We start from the raw sequence: 19652 nt of genomic DNA on the forward strand, positions 1-19652 counted from the left end.
CACAAACATTAGTCTGCATATGAAAGCCAAATCCACATGATGATGGGATATATCTTTGAGAAATATGCCCTGCACTAAAATCTGAATAACTGTGCTCAGAGTGATAGATAGATTTATCACATTTTAGGCACAGTTGCTACCATATTTCGACTGCAGTTACTATGGTAATAAGATGCCAGCTCTGTCATCAGTGCCACTGGCAGAGGGAGAAATTATGGGAGATAATCCCCTCTCGTCTATCTTCGTTGTCAAAGAAAAGAGACAGCGTGCAAAAGGGGAGGGATCGTATGTGAGCTTGAACATGTGTGGTGTCTGGGAGAGTGCATGTTGGGTGATGATGGATGGATGGATGGATGGATGGATGGATGGATGGATGGATGGATGGATGGATGGATGGATGGATGGATGGATGGATGGATGGATGGATGGATGGATGGATGGATAGATAGATAGATAGATAGATAGATAGATAGATAGATAGATAGATAGATAGATAGATAGATAGATAGATAGATAGATAGATAGATAGATAGATAGATAGATAGATAGATAGACAGACAGACAGACAGACAGACAGATAGAAACACTCACAGCTGGAATGTGTTTCACACTCCTCTGTGTTCAGGCGATATCAGTATTACTTCTGGCAGCATGTGCGTACACACAAATACATGCCAAGACACGGTGCCAACACCAGGCAACTAAGCCCCCTGCTGCTGTTACACTCATGACCTGACTCCAGATCATCACATAGCCATCTGCATTCACACACACTTGCAGACGCACACACACAGATGGGCCGGGTTGACACAGGCTCCAAAGTGATAGTATCCCTTCTTGAGGGGTTTGCAGTACATTCTCTCAGTTAGCGGCATATTTCAGTGCAAACAGAAGCGCGGGGAAATTTAACGAATCTGAGCCATTGAGCTGAAGTGATCTCAACTTTAAGCCGCTGTCAAATAAATCTTTGTATCAACCATGAGTCAGCGCTACGGGAATTAGGAAAAGCGAAACATTTGTCGAACAACAAGCTGGCATTGCAAATATACTTCAGCTATAGGCTAAGCTGAAACAAGTTAATTACAGTGCTTTTAAAAACATCAGAGTGGTTAAAAATAGAATGTGTCTTGTTTTGGTTTTGTCAAGGGCGAACCAGAAGGAAGAAGACCAAGGCTATTACTTAAAAAACAAACAAATCACAATATATGACCCATATTTTGGTGCAACTGGTTAATTTGTTAATTTTCAACACAATTACAGTTCTATGGTCTACGTTTACCAGGGGCTTGTGAAATAATTCCTGGTTTTTCTAATGACTCTAACTTTAAGGGGTTCTTCCCTGGCTCATGCCCTACCCTTATACCAAGTTTCATGGAAATCGGTGCTGTAGTTTCCACATAGTCTTGCTGACAGTCAAATGGGAATGATTTCTAACACCTTATATTACCGTATTTAGACACATACCTTTGACCACCCTGCTTGTTGAATGCACATGCCAGAGCCACCACCTGACCTGTGGCTCTGCTGGCAACCGGGACACAAAGCATGGATGAGATCTCACAGCCCAACATGCTGGACAGCTGCCTACGCTCCTCCTGACAGGGCACAAACAGAATAATTACATCCATATACAGAATAAATAATAGGAACTTGGACAGATGGAGTCATGCTTTAAGAGGATATCATCTTACAGCACTTGTGTCCTGAAGGGTAATTGACTTCTTCTTCTCCACAACCTGACCAAACCTGCCAAACATGAGCTGAACAGGAGATACAGAGATAAAGCCAGTGTGAGCGAAATAGGGTAAACCAAATAATAAAGGAGAAAGACAGGAAAAGAGCCGTCCCTAGAGTTTTTAAGGTGAATAAATAAAGTCTGTTTTTTTTTCTGAGTGGCGTCTGTTAGCACCCTTGTTAAATTAGCACAAATTGCTAATCTAGGGTGTGCGTATTTGTGGTCTAATACCTCTACACCAACTATTATCAAGATTTCACACATCATTTAGCCTGGGGTCCACAGTCTATTCGTGCTCTAATAGAGAGCCTGTTAAAAATGCAACGTCTGCGCCACAATCAGGCATGGGAGACTTAGTGCAACCCAGAGGAAGTGATTATTTTCCAAACCCAAATTTCTTAATTATAACCTCTGCCAGGGATTATGAAAGATTACATGTGGGAGGTCTATCGTGTCAGTCAATGAAACCTACATTACAACAGTTTGCTGCCTTAAAAAGTACAAAAAACCTCCCTTACACAGGATTTAGAGCCCAAGTGTGCTAGACTCCCTAACATGAGTGAGTGAATGTAGGAAGAGTAAATCCTATTAATTTGCGAATGTTTGCAGAGATGAGTGAACAAATATGAAGGAATAAATGTATAAAGAGCTGATTACTATAAACAGTGAAAAGACTGCACAAACAGACGAGCACATACATGAATAAATAAGTCAATGATAATTGTTTTGGGCCTTACTGGGAAGCTGATCTCCTCCTCCAGGACTTTGTCTCCGACTACCTAAAGGTCACATGGGTAAAAAGGTCACAGGTTATCAAAATGTCAATTGTCATATTAGTGGTGTGTGTGTGTGTGTGTGTGTGTGTGTGTGTGTATTTGAGTAGATTATGAAAACAAAGATGTATGAGAGGAATAGAGATGTAGAGAGAAATTGGTAATTTCTTGTGCGTAAATGTACACTACTCATGTAATGGAGGCATAATTCTATTTACATACTCACATTATGGTTGTAGTGATGTATGCAATTTAATTTTAAGGTAAGTAATTGATCTCCGAGGAACAAACAAATTAAGTGATGGAATCAACGATGTCTGTGTGTGTGTGTACCTGGCAGAAGAGCTGGTGGTTGTCCTCAGATACCAGTAAGAGACAACAACACTGCGACTGAGTTTGCTGCTGCAGCTGAAAAAGTACACAAACACAGCTTGAGTCCTGAAATATAGGAATCACAGGAACTCCCCATAACAGCTCAGATTGTTTCCAAAGCCTCCATTTAGGATTCCTTGGAGCATCACAGAGATCTGAAAGTAAGATTAGGAATCCGGAGCCAAGTAAAAGAACGACTTTAGCTGCGGTGGAGTAAGAATACAAATTCTTTTATTGTCTCAGAAAGATCCAAATGTGAATGCAATAGTTACCTCCGCCAAGGAGGTTATGTTTTTGCCAGGGTTTGTTTGTTTGTTTGTCTGTCTGTTTGTTTGTTTGTCTGTCCGTTAGTGTGCAACATAACTCAAAAAGTTATGGACAGATTTGGATGAAATTTTCAGGGTTTGTTGGAAATGGGATAAGGAAGAAATGATTAAATTTTGGTGGTGATCGGGGGTGGGGGGGCCCACAGGGGGGGCCACTGATCAGCCTTGGCGGAGGTCTGCGCTCTCCGACTGCTTCTAGTTATTAATGTAATGTGCAACTGTATGTTGTAAAGCCTACAAATTAAATCTCTTACAGGATAAAGTCTGGAATACCTTAAAATTTTAACCATAATAAAATAATGATGCAAGTAGATTTATAATGCATTTTTCAATTAAGCTAAGTCTGCAAGGATTTTCTAAAATGAATTAAATCTTTCACATCTTCTCAAAATGATGTCCTTGTACTCTTCACAAATTCTCAAAACATTCATACTTGTAGCCCATTAACATGTACTGATGCTTGAAAAACATCAAGGTTTTCCTCTAACTCTAAAGGGACAAACTCGATCTCAAGAAACAAGAAAAAAAAACTCTACATTTTATGTGTCTGAATAAATGAGAGAGAGTGTATGCACGCAGCATCTCTGCTGCCGGGCTCTGCTGGACCCACAGCGATCCAGCCAATGTCCTGCTGCTGTTTGTGATGGGAAACAGTGCAGTCACATTCATAGCAGAGGTGAGCCATTAGAGGATTTTAAAGGGTAATAAAATACTGATAGCTCGGAGCGGGGAAAAATGATATCCTTCAAAGTTGCTAATTCCAGTCGAGAGGCCTGATATTCATCAAACACTATCCGTGGCACATTTCAAAGCCAAAGAACAAAATCATTAGGGTTAACGAAAGGAAAAGAAAAAACACAGATTTCAACAGAACAGTCCAGAATAAAGAAAGCAACAAGCCAAGACCAAACAAAATGTACAATTACTTCAATGTACCTCATTAAAAGCCAATCTTTTCTTGTCCCACCCTAATTTTAAGTTACTTGTGTAACTAATGTAAATTTCTGTAACGAATCACTATGTGTATACAGTACACAAAATTAGATTCGGAGCCTGTATGAATGACTTGTGTATGTTTATCAGTGCCATGCCGATTAATTAGTCTCCCTCTAATTCATGAACAGAACTACATTCACAAAACACCGACACAAAGCTGTAAACAAGGCGTGCAGGTTCATCAGTATCCTAGCATAGATATGTGATCACACACCCACATGTAGTTTTAGGAGAAGCATTTCCTCACATCACATTCCGTAATCTACAGAGCTGGATGGAGAACAAGCAAGACAGGAATAAACACAGGCCACTGCCAACACACTCGCCCCCAGTCATACACGCAAAGCCCTAAACATAAACACACGTGCTCACACACGCTGCACAAAATGCACAGAGAGACACAGCATGTTATGCGCCTACATATAATAAGTCCCTCCACCCCCTTTTCCCAAATACTGTTAATCCCATAAGAGCTGCCCCAAGCTTTTCCCACCAAACTGACAATTCTTCAGAAGCAACAATTCCTCCCCTCTCCCCTTTTTTCCTCCATCTCTCCTCCTCACCCCTTCTACAACAGTAACAATAAACAGAAGAAAGGCATCGTGTCTGATTCCAAATATGTTTTAACCCTCCCTGCAGCCTTTGGCATCACAAGAACATCTTCCTCTTCCTTTCTTCAGATGAAGAAAAAACTGGAGGAATGCATGTGTAGAGGCATCAAAGGCTGACGTTTTACACTCGTCGAATCTCCTGGGCCCATAATGTAACACAGGCACAGGGAAGGTGAAGTACAGGCTTTTTCCAGAGAAATGTCAGAACCCTTTTTTAAAAATATATAATATATCCTAAAGCAAAAAAAAAACAAAACACGGTATGTATTTTATGTATTTTCACCACTTTAAATCTTAACATGAGGTCCTGAAGGTTATGGAGAGAAAATGAGGAAAAAAGTAACAAAATACCATTTAAGTAAATCGGTAGTAAATAAAAGACACGGGATGGCTATGCTACTGAGATGCAAATGGCATCTGTCAGTGCTTGTATGTATTTACATGACTATACTAAACCAAACAAGTGAAAAGGCGGAATTAATTAAAATGTATTTGCATATTAATATCTCCCAAAATATACTTCAAAATGCATTGACGATCACTGGCTTTCCTCCCATTTTACAGTCCTCTAAATGGCAAGAGCATCCTGTGTTTGCTTATTCTTACACGATTACTGTTTAAGTATCACCAGTATGCACATATATCCATTAAGCATATCAAAGAAGTGAAATCCTCAATACCTCTCTGATCCCTTATCCACTTTTTTCAATGTATTCTGTGCATTGGTGTTACTGTCTTTTCTCTGCTTATAAAGTAGCTGAAGCCTGATATCTCTTCTGTTCTCCTTTTTCCACATCATTTCTTTTTCTGTAATCAATCTACACCTCTTCTTCTGCTTCCCATCTTTTTACAGAGTGTATTATATACATGGAAAGGGGGCATACTATGGGAAGATTGATGATGTAATTGCGTGATGAAAAGCTTGTGGTATGCGTAATGGCAGGAAGAGGGGCAGAAGTCACCAGGAAAGGTTTCAGGATTTGCATGTACTTCGTGTTTGAGCCCGGTGTGTGTGTGTGTGTGTGAGAGCGAACCAGCAATTCCAACCACTTACATAATTGATGACTTTGAGCTGGAGAGAAGCTGCATCAAGGTCATAGAGCTCACCTGAAAGAGAGAAGAGACAGGGAGAGAGTGATAGGAGGAAAAACTAGATGGGATCGGGAGCAGATTGGTGTTAAGAAGCCCTAGGAATACAGAGCATGTACGTGAGTGGACAGAAAGCAACTCAGGGAGGGATGCGATGAGACAGAGAGGTCGGGGAAGGGTGAATGGGAACCAGCTGACAGAGGGACTAATAATGAAGACAAGACAAGGGATGAAAGCTGAGTGGACTCCAGATGAAGAGAGAGTAGTGTCAGTTAGAAAGGCAGAAAGCAGGGCAAGGCAGGAAAAACACTGAGGACACGGAAGGCAGCTCATATTTGTTGACAATTACCAGCAAGTAAACAGTGTTGATGTATGTGTATTTGCCTGTATGCAGAGATGGTATTAGCGGGTCCAGCTGCATTATGCATGAGGTTTTAAACAGTGTTTTTGCAAAATGCTCTTTTCTCACATAGTGGCTGTCACACATTACTTGTGCCACTGACAGAGTCCATCTAAATTCATAGAGATTTTTATCCAGATGGACTCTATTAACATACCTCACCTCTCATACACCAGCGTGTGTGTGCGCTTGATTATATTTGCCTTTGAGTTTTGTGTTTGCATAAATATGGTGTGGGTAATGTATGCTATATGTGTGTGAGAACCAGAGAAGGAGACGTGTTTAATGTGCCTTTGTGTATGCTGCTAAGTAAACCTATTTAATGTATCTATATGTGTATATGTGTACACGTACCACAAAGCTGGAGAATGTTGCGGTCCAGCTCGCAGTAGTCCTGCTCTGAAACATTGAGGTGCAGCAGTGCATTGTGGGATTGTATAGGTGAAGGACTGAGTGGAGGCCTCTGGTAGGATGCCTGGATGGCTTGGACACGCCCACATGCCACAGAGGCCTGTGATTTTATTGCAACGAACACAGAAAAAATGCATAATTAGTCATGACTACAGCAAAAGTAAAAGTAAAAGTAATTATCATCAGACTGAACATTGGGCTTAAAACAAAAGACTTACATGTTTTTCCAGCATGTTAAGATGCAGTTCATCTTGATCAGTTAGTGGATTACAGCTCACCTTTAACACACAAGGACACACAATGAACAACCCAGTGTTATTTAAGTACAAAGGAGGAGCTTGCTGATATCACGGGGTATAACAAATAGAAAATAAACATACAAATGTTATGCAGCTGTAAATACAATTGACAAAACACTGAGATAATCAGAAAAACTGATTCTTTATTTCAAGTGAAGCCAAGTAAATTTTATTTACATGACAAGAAACATTACAATCTGTCCTTCAGTTTCATTCATTCATTCATTTTCTGAACCCGCTTTATCCTCACTAGGGTCACGGTCCTTCAGTTTAAAAAAAACAAAAATCCTTTTAATGTGGAAAAATGGAAGAAACCTCAAAGAGGGAGCTACAGTGGAGGGACCTCCGCATTCATGACGGACAGGCAGATGGAGCAGATTTGGAATTTATTGTCCTTGAAAGCAAGGACTCACCAGTAAGACAGCAATGGCCTTGTCCTGCTCATGGTCTAAGACAGGAATGACAACAGCTGAAAGAAACAGACAGAAAGAAAGGAAGAAGAAAGACATTTATAATACATTTTGCATTGATTTACAAAAAAAAAACCATTCGCCCTTTCATCGCTGAGCTTTAATTTTCCTTGCATGTCCTTGTCTAATGCTTAATCTTATTTGTTCTTCCTTCATGTTCTAATACTACACGACGTGCAAGGAAAATAAACATGGATGTGTCCTTGCATAACACTGTTTATCCCTTTTTTCATTTTCCTGCTGTATTTCATTTATTTTCATCAAAGTTGAGTGGAAAGCTACAGCAGATCCTTGAGAAAAAATAAGTTTGAGACACTGCTGCTGAATGTGTGGACAGCAGACATAAATACACAAAAGATGTTTGTCACATTTGTACCAATGTAGCTTGGTTTTGTGCATCACTGAATGTTGGGTGCTATTATCCTTATACAGAACAAAAGATGGTCATTTGAAGAGGTGTGCAGAATTTATTCATTCCATTCCATTAAGATCTATTTATCTTCTAAGAGACCTTCCATTCCTATTTTTTTTTCTTGTCCAAATTCGTTGCCCACGCAGTTTCATACCTCTCCCTCTGCAATCATCATCTCTTGTTCACTACTTCACTTTCTACCTCCTTTCATTTGTTTTTCTCTCCCACGTTCTCACATCTTTTTTCCTCCTCTGCATTCACAGGTGAACACTCACACATCCTCAAACACACACTCAGGTGACGGTCCATTCCTCTCTCATCCAGCATAACAGCCCAATCTACACCTATGACACACACCTCTTCTGTGTGCTGGTAACGGCGCCGCAAGGCAGGCTCTGTATTTCTCTGGCAGTTCAGACGAAGGGAGGCCGGTACACTGACATCGTTTCAGCTGGCCCACGATACTCCTAAGACAGACGCAAAAGCTGGGTCAGGTTTGAGGCACACAATTACCTTCATTAGTCAGACTGAACGGGACAGTGCGTCAGATATTTGAGAGATGGAAAGAGAGGAAGACAGGATTTTGAAGACAATCAGAGCAACTGGAAAAACAATCACCAGCATTACAAAAACAGACACATTGTGCTCTCTAACCCAAACAAAACACTGTATGAACTGATCTATTATTCATTGTGAAATTATATGAATTCAATACAGCCATTTGTGTGTGTTTGTGGTCGGTTTGAAGCCAGGTGAGATTATTGTGAAGGCGTGCGTCTGAGTCTATGTGCAGCCCTCGTGGCGAAATACGAGATGAGCATTTGTTTATTCTGGCCTGAGTCGACAACCAGACAGACATTTCACACACATGTATGGTAACATCATTGCACAAACGTTCGGACTTGATGAAGGATAAAAAGAGCGAACTTCATGATCTGCGTTTTTAGTATAAAAACGAACCAAACCCTCCAGTTGCTGTTCACTCACTCACACACTCACACACACACTCTGAACAGTGGTCATTCTATTACATGCTCACAGAGTCTGAAATCCCCTCAAACCTTCGCTGCCAAATCTCTGCATGGTGCGTTGATTTAAAAGTGTCCATTTATTTCAGCTCACTGAGGAACAGCCCACTTCAGTCAAAAACCTTCTTATCCTAGTTTACTACTGTGGCGGACACAGTTGACCTTTGTGTAATGTCTTTGTTCAGTGTGGTTTTTCCTGCACAATCATGACACCATTTTATATTAGGAAGCATAAAGAGCAAATCACGTCTTAGAGTCAGCTGAACAGAATGAACAAATTAGTAGAATAAAATGCCTCTCGTACATTTCTGCAGGCTATGGATACATGTAATGCCAATGTGATTCATCATTGAAGGATTAGCAGGTTTTTGCCTTTCCTCAATCTACAGGAAGTGGTTGGAGTGTGCATCATTTAGGTTTAGGCAATACTATAACAATAATAATAATAATAATAATAATAATAATAATAATAATAATGAAAAGTACTATATAATTAAAATTTATATTTTATAAATGCACCATTGCCCATAGAGTTGGAATAATTCTGTTTTCAGACATATTTTTCTTTTATTCCTATTTATACACATCAGTAATCACTTTTGACTCGATACAACGATTATATACAGTTATACTTTATCTATCAAGAATAAATCACATTGTCACAATCATTTCATGTTTGGAGGTAAAAATATATTCTAACATTATGGACAACAGTGTACATTCGTTGGATAGGGTCAGAGAAAGATTATGACTTTACACATCACATTATAATTACATTTGCGCTAAATATTTTCTGCATTAAATCAAGCCTTGGTATCTTTGCCTAAGCCTTTCATTTCAGAGAAGTTATTAGATGTAAAAGTGAGCAGTCAAAACACAATGGCATTGATATACACTGATCTAGAAATGTTGATACAAACAAGCACATATTTTTTGGTTCAGAAATGTTAACATTATATGTGTGTTTGCCTTGCAGAGATGTACAATGTGATTGGATTAGGCAGAGTCATGGGATTCCACTGTAAAGTGATGTATGTAGTATCTGCACATGTGATGAGATTTAATTTGATCTGATGATAATAATTTGATGATAAAATGTATGGTAAATTGCTTATTTATTCATTTATTTTCTGAAAAGCTTAATCATCTAGAGGGACGCTTGGGGGTTGGAGCCAGTCCCAGGTACCGTCTGGCAGAGGCGGGGTACAGCCTGGACATGTTGCCAGTTCCTCACAGGGTATACTTCTTGCAGTGGGGTATATTTTGGTAGATTTTCTTACAGTGGCAGTGAACAGCAGATAGAAGATGCTTGGTGGGGGGTGAAGTGATAAAAGATATCTATAAAGAGGGTCATTTAGACTATTGTGGTACAGGAATGTACGTAGAAATGAGCTGCTGATTAACTGATCTGGTTAGTGTTAATGATTTCATTTTATGGACTTAAAGTGTATTATGGGGTTCATTTGTCATAACTGCTTGACCGTCACAAACCTAAGACCTGATGGTGTGTTAATATGTTAATATGCTGCATGTAGCATGGCATCAGCTGGTTCTAGATAATTAATTTTATGTCTCTCATTGCAGTTCAATGTATTGTATCATGTATGTCTTGTCATTTTGAGAAGAATGGTGACTGAAATGTGTTTTTAAAGCATATGATGAGCTCTATAGCCCAGTATAGTAGAGCAGAACAGGATTTTTTGCTTATCACACAACTTTGTGTAATGTGCTGAGGGGAGCATACTTGCCATTTTCTCCATTAACTGATTAATCGAATCTATAAATTGTTGGAAAATGGTGAAAAATGGTTGCTTAAAGACCAATATTCTGTTTTTGTCATAGATGAGGAAAGAAATATATTTAAGATTCTAGAGTCTGAGAATTTTTACAGTTTTCTTTAAAATATTCAAACAGATCAAAACAATTGTTGATAATGATTTAATAGTTAATAACTAATCAGTTATTCAATCAATTAGATACTTTAGGATATTTTATAGCATCTATAGTATATATTTTCCCCTTATTTCGTACTTACACATGGGTGCTTCTATGAAACTGGGTTCATTTTGGTATCGGGCACTTTGCCAGCTTTTTTAGATCCAACAATAAAAAGAGAAATGTAGACATATTTCCCCCCAGGATGTACCTAATGATGACCTCAGATAAATGTAAAAAAAAAAACTAGAAGCACTCGGAGAGCGCAGACCTCCACCAAGGCTGATCAGTGGCCCCCCCCGTGGGCCCCCCCACGCCAAGGAGGTTATGTTTTTGCCAGGGTCTGTTTGTCTGTCTGTCTGTCTGTCTGTCTGTTTGTCTGTCCGTTAGTGTGCAACATAACTCAAAAAGTTATGGACAGATTTTGATGAAATTTTCTGGTCTGCCCCCCCCCCCCCCCCCCCCCCCGTGGCCCCCCCACCCCCGATCACCACCAAAATGTAATCATTTCTTCCTTATCCCATTTCCAACAAACCCTGAAAATTTCATCAAAATCTGTCCATAACTTTTTGAGTTATGTTGCACACTAACGGACAGACAAACAGACAGACAGACAGACAGACAGACAGACAAACCCTGGCAAAAACATAACCTCCTTGGCGGAGGTAACTATACTCTTGCTCTGAGCCATTCCAAAACTAAAGAGTTTTTGATAAAATATTGGGGCCAAAAATAGGACCAAAATTGTGACTACCTAGGTGTCAGTGCATTTGATCTGGAAAACATGGCTGGAAATGGTCTTATATACTGCTATAAATAAAGACACTGTGCTAAATTTGATGATTCTAGTGTTTTTTTTCCTAATCCAGACATGTGGGTTTTTCATGAATCTCAGTCTCATTCCAGGTACAACCCATCATGTCCACTTGCGTTACATGCGGAACCTGCCCATTTAAACACAAATAAATTGTGAGTGACTTTATAACAGTGGTCATTTTTGTGAAAAACTCTGCCTTGCATAACTGGTTTGACTCCCAAAATGTACCTGTGATTGAAAAAAAAAGATATTCAAAAAAATAGTAGCGCGTAATTTTCGTGTCCTTTTTACCGTGTTACATGTGGGTTTTTGTATAAAAATAATATAAAAATGTGTTGTATCTGAAAAATGGTTTCTCTTTTATGTCAGTAAAACATTATTTTTAAAATAGACCCAAAGTGCTTCCAAATTTGCATAATAACATTAGTCTACATCTGATTTGAATTTTTAGCCCCCATGCACTGTTTTTAGGGACCAGTTTCATAGAAGCATCCACATACTTTTTTCCTTTTTGATGGTTTTATTGCTTCATTTATTTTTTCTTTGTTCACTCTTAAACAGTAGGATACAATCTATTACTTGGTCTGACCTTCCTCAGATGAATGGATTAAATGGACAGAGACAAAAACAAGAACTAAATGTTGCTGTGGAACTACACAGCATATGTGCACCTATGCTTCCACAGTGTTTCTAACAATAGGTTGTTTGGCTGTAACACAACAATCATCTTGCACACAACATTCAGTTCAGAGGATAAACACTAATGGTCCTGTCTCAGCTGAACTAGTTTGTGTATTTTTGTGTGTCTTTCTTTGTGTCTCAAGGTCCTGTTAATGGGTTTATACTGGAAAGTAAGCTGAAATGAGGCTCTAACAAAGTGGCCTTCTGCCTCTCAGATGGGTTCATTGAATGTGTGTGGGTGTTTGTGCTTGTTTCTGCATATGTGTGTGCCAAGGTCTTGATAACAGGCTTATATAAGCAGGTGAATTGGAGGGAGAAAAGTAACAAAGTGCCCTGTGGCTCTTTTAATATCCCCATTGCCTCTAGAATTCATGCACCTCTGCATGTGTTAAAGCATCAGATTGTATGTTGTGTGGCTTTGCCTTTGTCGTCACCTGTTCATGTCTGCATTAACATGTTTGTGTGCGATCCCATGTTTGTGTGGAAATAAGGCGTTAGAAAAAGGGTTCTTGTCTGACAAACAGACAGTTTCATCAATAATGCAGTGTTGGTTTTTGCCAGCGCCTGGCCAGCAGTCGTGGTAACACACGGGGCTGTAGAGCTTCAGAGAGCACTTAAGAGAGGAAAGGATCGCCATGTCTCACTAAGGGACCTCGAGCTCTGTCACCTCGGCTATTAGCCCTGCAACGCTTCCACCGGGAGAGGGATTGAAGGTGAGAGGGAATGGGGATGTCGGAAGAGGGGGGTGAGTAGGAAGACTGTTGGCTTAGTGCTATCTGGCTCTTCAGAGAGAGCGAGAACAGGCTGAAAGGAATAAAAGGGCAAAGACACACTGATGCACTGAGGGGGTAAGGCAGAATACCAGATGACAACAGAGGAGGCAGATTTAAATGCAGGACATGAGGAAAAGACAATGAGATAGAGAGGGAATTTTAATAAGGAAGCCTTAGATTCATGGTGAAAAAAGTAAGAGGTTGTAAAAAAAAGAATGTCCATGTGTTTCTTGATGATGAGATCTCCTTGCGATGGTCTGTCCGCTCATATATGTGGCTGCGATTTTGCCAAGAGTGGCTCATAATCATTCAGATGACACCTGCCGTTCACTCAGAGAAAACAGACATCTTCGTTTCACCGCTTCATATCTCCCTTGTTCTATTGCTTCTCTACAAAATCACCGCTTACAACAGCTCTGCAGCAATTCAGCACACAGCTGTGACTTCCCGAGACAAAACATAGAAACAGACACACACACGCATGCACGCACGCACGCGCACACACACACACACACACACACACACACACACACACACACACACACACACACACACACACACACACACAAACAGAACACACCTGATCTTTCCCTCCTGTGGCAGTTCATGTGGTGGGTCGTCAGATAACAGCCGTGAGTCTCCCTCCAGCGTGTAGACACATACACACTCCTGGAAAAAAAACCACACACACACATACACACGCTTGCTTGTAATATTAATCAGACTCTAATTAATCTAATGAGCGATGAGCTTCATGCATTTGCTACAAGGCCTGGGCCTCTGTTCTCTGGTCTTATGTCAGGACAGAGATACTGAACTCCACACTTTCAATAATAACAGCAAGCTTTTCCACATATAAGGAAATATAAATTTGCTGTTCATGCACGAGTAAGTGTGTGAGTGTGCAAATACCGTGCTGGGCAGCAGCTCCTGTATGCTGTCTCGAAGGGCAACTCGTAATGAACGTGCATCGACAACCGCCGCCAGCCGCAGCAAAGCATCCTGGGGATGGAGATAAACAGATGCCCTGATGTCTGTTTGGTTGCTATTTTAATGAACTATTTGTGAGGCTCCTTAGGCATTGGCTATAGTTTTGTTTTTTTATGGGTACAAAGTTTATGTCTCAACAGCTCTTCCCGAGATGTTCAGTTTGGCAAGCAGGATAGGCTTTTGAAACAATATTTAAACTGTGTCACATTCGGCAAATGCAAAGCAGTCTGTGCCTGTTGGAAGAATAAATGAGGTACTTGAAAAAGAACTGAAGTCAGATATCTCCAGGGATAACTAGTGTTAGTTTGGCTCTTTAGGACACTTGATACTTTTGTTTCATTTTTGGCACAGTAAAAACCAAGCACTTGACAATTCTTTAGAGTCTTCTAGACAAAGAGCAGCAGATTATTCATGAAATGAAGTGTTTGTCACTATTACCAGCAAAAATCACATGGGTTACAGCTTGCATATTAGTTAGATGCATCTCATTGCTGTTTTCTTTGAAGGTTGGATAGAAACACTTAGACGTCACATTTTCATTCATGTTAATTAGATCTGCCCTCTGATCAGCCTGACTGCACATAAAATAGACAGTCTACTTTAATGTTTATTGACTTATACGTCCTTCATGGTCCCCCTCAAACCTTAATGGTTAAGGCAGGTATGAATGAAACACTTCCAGTTTCATTTGGGGACATTTGCGGCTTTGTCTCCTTATATTTTCTGCCTCTCCAAGCTGTAAAAATCAGCAAAAGCGCATTTTACAGGCATACAGAAATATATGTAGAAAGGCAATGTGTAACCACAATGAAAACACACAAAAAGAGAAAGGGAAAAAAAAATACCAGAGGAGTTGTACATAGACAACAGTTTATATTTTCATACAAATGGGAATTTGTGCCTAAGGGTTTTAAAATTCCCATCTTTTACAAACGTTACCAGTTGTAAAGACCAGCATGAACCTCATCTTTATCACATGAAGACTTGTAACATCCCATGTGATCCATACTATAAGAATATTTACACACTAAGTGCAGTTTCCTTAGATCCCTTCCAATTCTGTTATCTCACTACATTATTATTACATGTAGGTGCCGTCTAAAAAACAACCCAGCAGGACTGCAAATCTGATCAAAGCATAGGAAAACATTGAGAGAAATCTCACTGGCTTATGATCTTGCAGCTGTGAAATGTGCACAGAATGTAAGATGAACAAAAAGACACAATATTGGAAATGTTCATGATTGCAGGTTCAACACACATCGCCCTTGTCGTGTTCCCACTTTATAATATTCACAAATGACGTAAAAGTCATTCTCTAAATTCTGCCAAAGATGCCAGTGTATTGGATTATAGAGATATGCTCTTAATATATTCATAATGTTGATAGATTGGATTTATGTGTCCACTAGAGGGAGTAGTGAGTCACCACATCAGTCTCCGATGGTGTGGAAAACTAGTGTCACTGGGCCTTAGAAAATGACGAGATGAGATGAGAACTGACATGAACAACTATTAGAGTCAAAGAAAGTGACAAAGTGAAGTGATAAAAGCTAGAAGCACTGTTGTTTTCACCACTGGACACAGATCTAAATGAAAGAATGATGCTGAAATAGTAGCGTTTCTTCTACACAAGTGAATTTGATTAAGAAGGTTATAAAGATATAAAGTTCAGATTAAACCATGACAGTTCTGACCTTGTTTGAACTTGTTTAAACAAATATCTACTGCAGGTATTGATTAAATAAACTATGCAGAAAATGAAGCTGATTTGTGGTTTTACTGTAGCTGTTTTCCATCTAAACCAGAGCTATAATGTAAACTATCAGCTAATGCAATAAGGTTTTAAGACACAGTGTTATTTGGACCTACAACAACATAACCAGCAGTGAGTTCTTTATCTGAAAGAGAAAACCTGCTATTATATTCCGTTTGTATAGTGTTAAACATTGACCTTTATGCTTCATTCAGTGAGTCACACAGTCTGTGGATACATGGTATTGATTCATTTGTGATTTTTGTAGCCATAAGTGTGTTCTGGTGCGTGACTTCCCCCTTCTTGTGAGAGAATGGAAGTTCAATAATACATAGAACCCCTTTAACCCTTTATTGGGCAAGTGACTATTTTTGGTCATTTCTGCAAACATTAAATATGGGGCCAATCCTGTGCCTCAGTGAGGTCAAGAAGCATGTTGGTTTTTATAACATTATAGAGTGATTCAGAGAGATTTTATAGAAATTTTAAAGGAGTAAAGAGTGAACATGGGTGATTTATTGGGTACGGTTACATGATGTTTTTTAAATCCGATTTATTTTTACAGAAGAAATTATTTCAGAACTGAAGTATTTTCTCTTCTGTTTACATTGAAATGTTAAACCCGAATAAAGGTTTACATGAGGTATTAATGAGGTAGATAAGTGAGCAAATGGGTTTGTGCTCACGTTGCCTTGTTCTCGCAGCCTTTCTGTTAGCTTAGCTTAGCATAGTCGCTGCATTCCCATGGTCACACGTAGCCAGTTTTTTAAAGGTGATGTGTTGTCTTTTGTAAGTGATTTTGTGAAATCCGATTCTCCCTAATTATTTCTTTAGATCTGCGACTTACTGCACTCATGCAATCTTGGGACTGTTGTGTTGACGGAAGTTGGAAAATATTTTTGTTGGAAGGGATGCATGCGCTAAATTAGCTTTGCTTTACCATTTTAGCTTTGCATTAGTTTTTATTTCCCAAGATTTTATTACTGCAGTAAGTCACATCACCATGATTTGAGCCGCAATTTGTGATCATATTGACCCCACCGGACTAAAGTAATGATTAGGGAGAATTGAATTTCACAAAATCACTCATAAAATACACGAAATCCCCTATAAAAGCCTGGCTACGTCTGACCATAGGAATGAAGCCATTATGCTAAACTAGGCTAAGCTAAGCTAACGGAAGGGCTGCATGAACAAGGCAATCGGTGCACTGCAGTGCAAACTGATTTGCCAACTTATCCAACTCATTAGTGCATGACAGATTAATTAATAAAAAAAACAAGAAATCAGGGTTTTCCAGGCTGGTAGATCCCATCAGAATAGCCCACTGGAACGGTTTGGGTTGACTAGACTACAGTGCATATTCTTCCACCAGCGCAGAATGTGTGTGTCATCGCGACAGGACAAGACAACGAGCATGTGCAGAATGGCAGGAAAAAAGTCCAAATGGAATAAAGGGTTTACATGTCCGAGGAATAATTTAGTTCGGAATAAAAAGTGGATTCAACCAGTGACTTCATTCGGGTTTAAATTTAATCCAAACTATTCTTTTTCAACTGGAATAAGGTGTTTACATGGGCATCTGAAATAGGATCTAATGTTTAATCAGATTAAACCAGAAATAAAAGTTGTCATGTAAACGCACGGATTATGACCTTATAACAGTTGCTTTATTGCATGTGTTTATTTTTCAGCAAGTGCTACTTGGATGATCTATGGCCAAAGGAGGGAGATTCACATCAACCAACAAGGAGGTAGATGACAATGTCCAATAACACACTAAAGTTGAAATTTTGAGTTGCAGAGTATTTCAATGAGTGCCCTATAAAGGGTTAAACCATCGGCAAAATGACACAGGTGTTTTGCTAATGGTTTAAGTGGGTTTATAACAACACAAAGCTGGGTGTGTTAGGATACTCAGTCTAACAAAAATTTTCCCTTTAGGTTGTTGCCTTCGAGCATGAATAAGAAGGAAAATGAGGAGGAGGAAGGACATGATGGTGGGATGCTGAAGAGTGAAGTGGGAGAAAGTGAAGGAGAGGAAAAGAGGAGAGGGGGGATGAGAGGGAGACAGAGAGGAGAGTCTTGTCATTCCTGGGCTCTCAGTGTTGGTTATTAGATATGATTAGATGTGATTAAATGCGATTAGTTTTGATCACTCAATCAGGCTGCCAGAGTGCTGTTGTAATGAAATGGAGCTCTGCCAGCCCATGTGTGAGTTGATGTGCATGTTTGTGTTCGAGAGAGAAACCATTTGAGAGTGTGATGCACCTTAAGTCATGCATCTTGGAGGGGTTACGCAGGTCTTGACAAAAAAACATGTGAGCAGAAGTAGATCTGAGCTCCAGGCAAACAACAAGTGTCTCTGGCTCCTGATTCTCCCCACTCTGCTGTCAAGAACCTGTTGAGCATAGACGCTGAAACCTGCCATCCCATATGTGTGTGTGTGTGTGTATGTGTGTGTGTGTGTGTGTGTGTGTGTGTGTGTGTGCACGCGTGTGTAGGCAATAAAATGTATGGCTTTGTAAATGTCAGACTCTGTGTTATGGCCTTGCCTCAATAATTTCCCACAGTAAACCTCAAACCATCTGTTATATTCATTTACCTGCTTCTCAAAAACACACATACACACACACACACACACGTCCAGCAACCCACCATCTGATGCAAACATTACACGATATTTTCATATAACTACTATATTAAAAAAGAGAATGGCTTCTCTGCTGTTTCATGAGGGAAGGTTGTATGAACTTTGCTTTATTATTCTTTGTTTTTTGCTTAAGTAAATTTCATTTTATCATGGTGAAAAGAACATTTCATTTAGCCACTGTCAGGTCAACCTCCTGAATCCAAATGTCACTTTGCCAACTAAACTGAAATGACAGGCTTTGCTTTTTATCTGTAAAATATACTTTGAGCTTTTCAAAGTCACTGAACATCACCAGAGTGAAAAATTACATGATTCACATCACATTGATATGAATGAAAACAGCAAAGTGATTTCATTACAACAAGATCTTTTTCCTCTAATTCCATTTCATTCTGTGCAAATTTGGCTCTGAATGAGTAGATGAAAATAACATAATAGCATGCATTTTAAATGTTAAAGTCAAATCCCATCTGAATACAAAATACTAGAACTGAAGCAACTGTTTGGAAGCAATTATAATAATAGTTTATATTTTGTATTTTTCATCAGAAAATCATTTCAGAAATGGTCTCCAAAATGTAATCTCTCTGGTCATTTCATTACATTTTTGTAGTTTATTACATAAATTCCCTCACTATAGCAGGATGTTTCGTGCTTAATTTTTGAGGAATATATAAATAGGATTAATTACAACTCAAAGCTGAAATTCCTTTAAATCTATGTTGTTTTGTGTTTGCCTCTTTCTTCTCATTTTCTATTTTTTACCATTTTCCTTGAACCTTTCATTTCTTCATTGACCACTGGGTTTTGCTTTCCTCCCCCACTCCTCCTTTCATCATATGCTGCTCTGCTGTTGCCTTTATCTGCAATTTTTCTAATAATGCTGAGAGCTTTGACACTTTGAAGGGCAGCTGTGATCAGCATAGCCAAACACACATGTAATATACATGTTGTGCATATGCATACCTACTGTATATTTCCCTTGGCTTTTAAAATGCCGTTGTGTCAAAAATTCAGGCTATGGCCTGTGCTTCTAATCAAATCTAACAGCCCCTACTGACATTTTGCACTTCACATATAAAACTGTAATTGACAAAAATGAGGACAGTAATGTATGACTTATTT

General features: G+C 39.3%; 1 protein-coding gene across 2 annotated transcripts in view; it reads right to left on the minus strand.

Moving 5' to 3' along the window:
* pde2a (phosphodiesterase 2A) overlaps positions 1-19652 on the minus strand; it is a 182084-nt gene that overhangs the window by 17115 nt on the left and 145317 nt on the right. For both annotated transcript variants that reach the window (XM_030151865.1, XM_030151866.1), the window contains exons 3-13: positions 14041-14130; positions 13709-13797; positions 8252-8361; positions 7426-7481; positions 6932-6991; positions 6657-6813; positions 5868-5920; positions 2842-2916; positions 2473-2514; positions 1692-1760; positions 1465-1595 (exon numbers count right to left, since the gene is read on the minus strand). In XM_030151865.1, the coding sequence (XP_030007725.1) occupies positions 1465-1595; positions 1692-1760; positions 2473-2514; positions 2842-2916; positions 5868-5920; positions 6657-6813; positions 6932-6991; positions 7426-7481; positions 8252-8361; positions 13709-13797; positions 14041-14130 (932 nt within the window). The remainder of the gene's footprint in view (positions 1-1464; positions 1596-1691; positions 1761-2472; positions 2515-2841; positions 2917-5867; positions 5921-6656; positions 6814-6931; positions 6992-7425; positions 7482-8251; positions 8362-13708; positions 13798-14040; positions 14131-19652) is intronic.

This window comes from Sphaeramia orbicularis, chromosome 13 (genome assembly GCF_902148855.1).
Source record: "Sphaeramia orbicularis chromosome 13, fSphaOr1.1, whole genome shotgun sequence".
Taxonomy (NCBI): Eukaryota; Metazoa; Chordata; class Actinopteri; order Kurtiformes; family Apogonidae; genus Sphaeramia; species Sphaeramia orbicularis.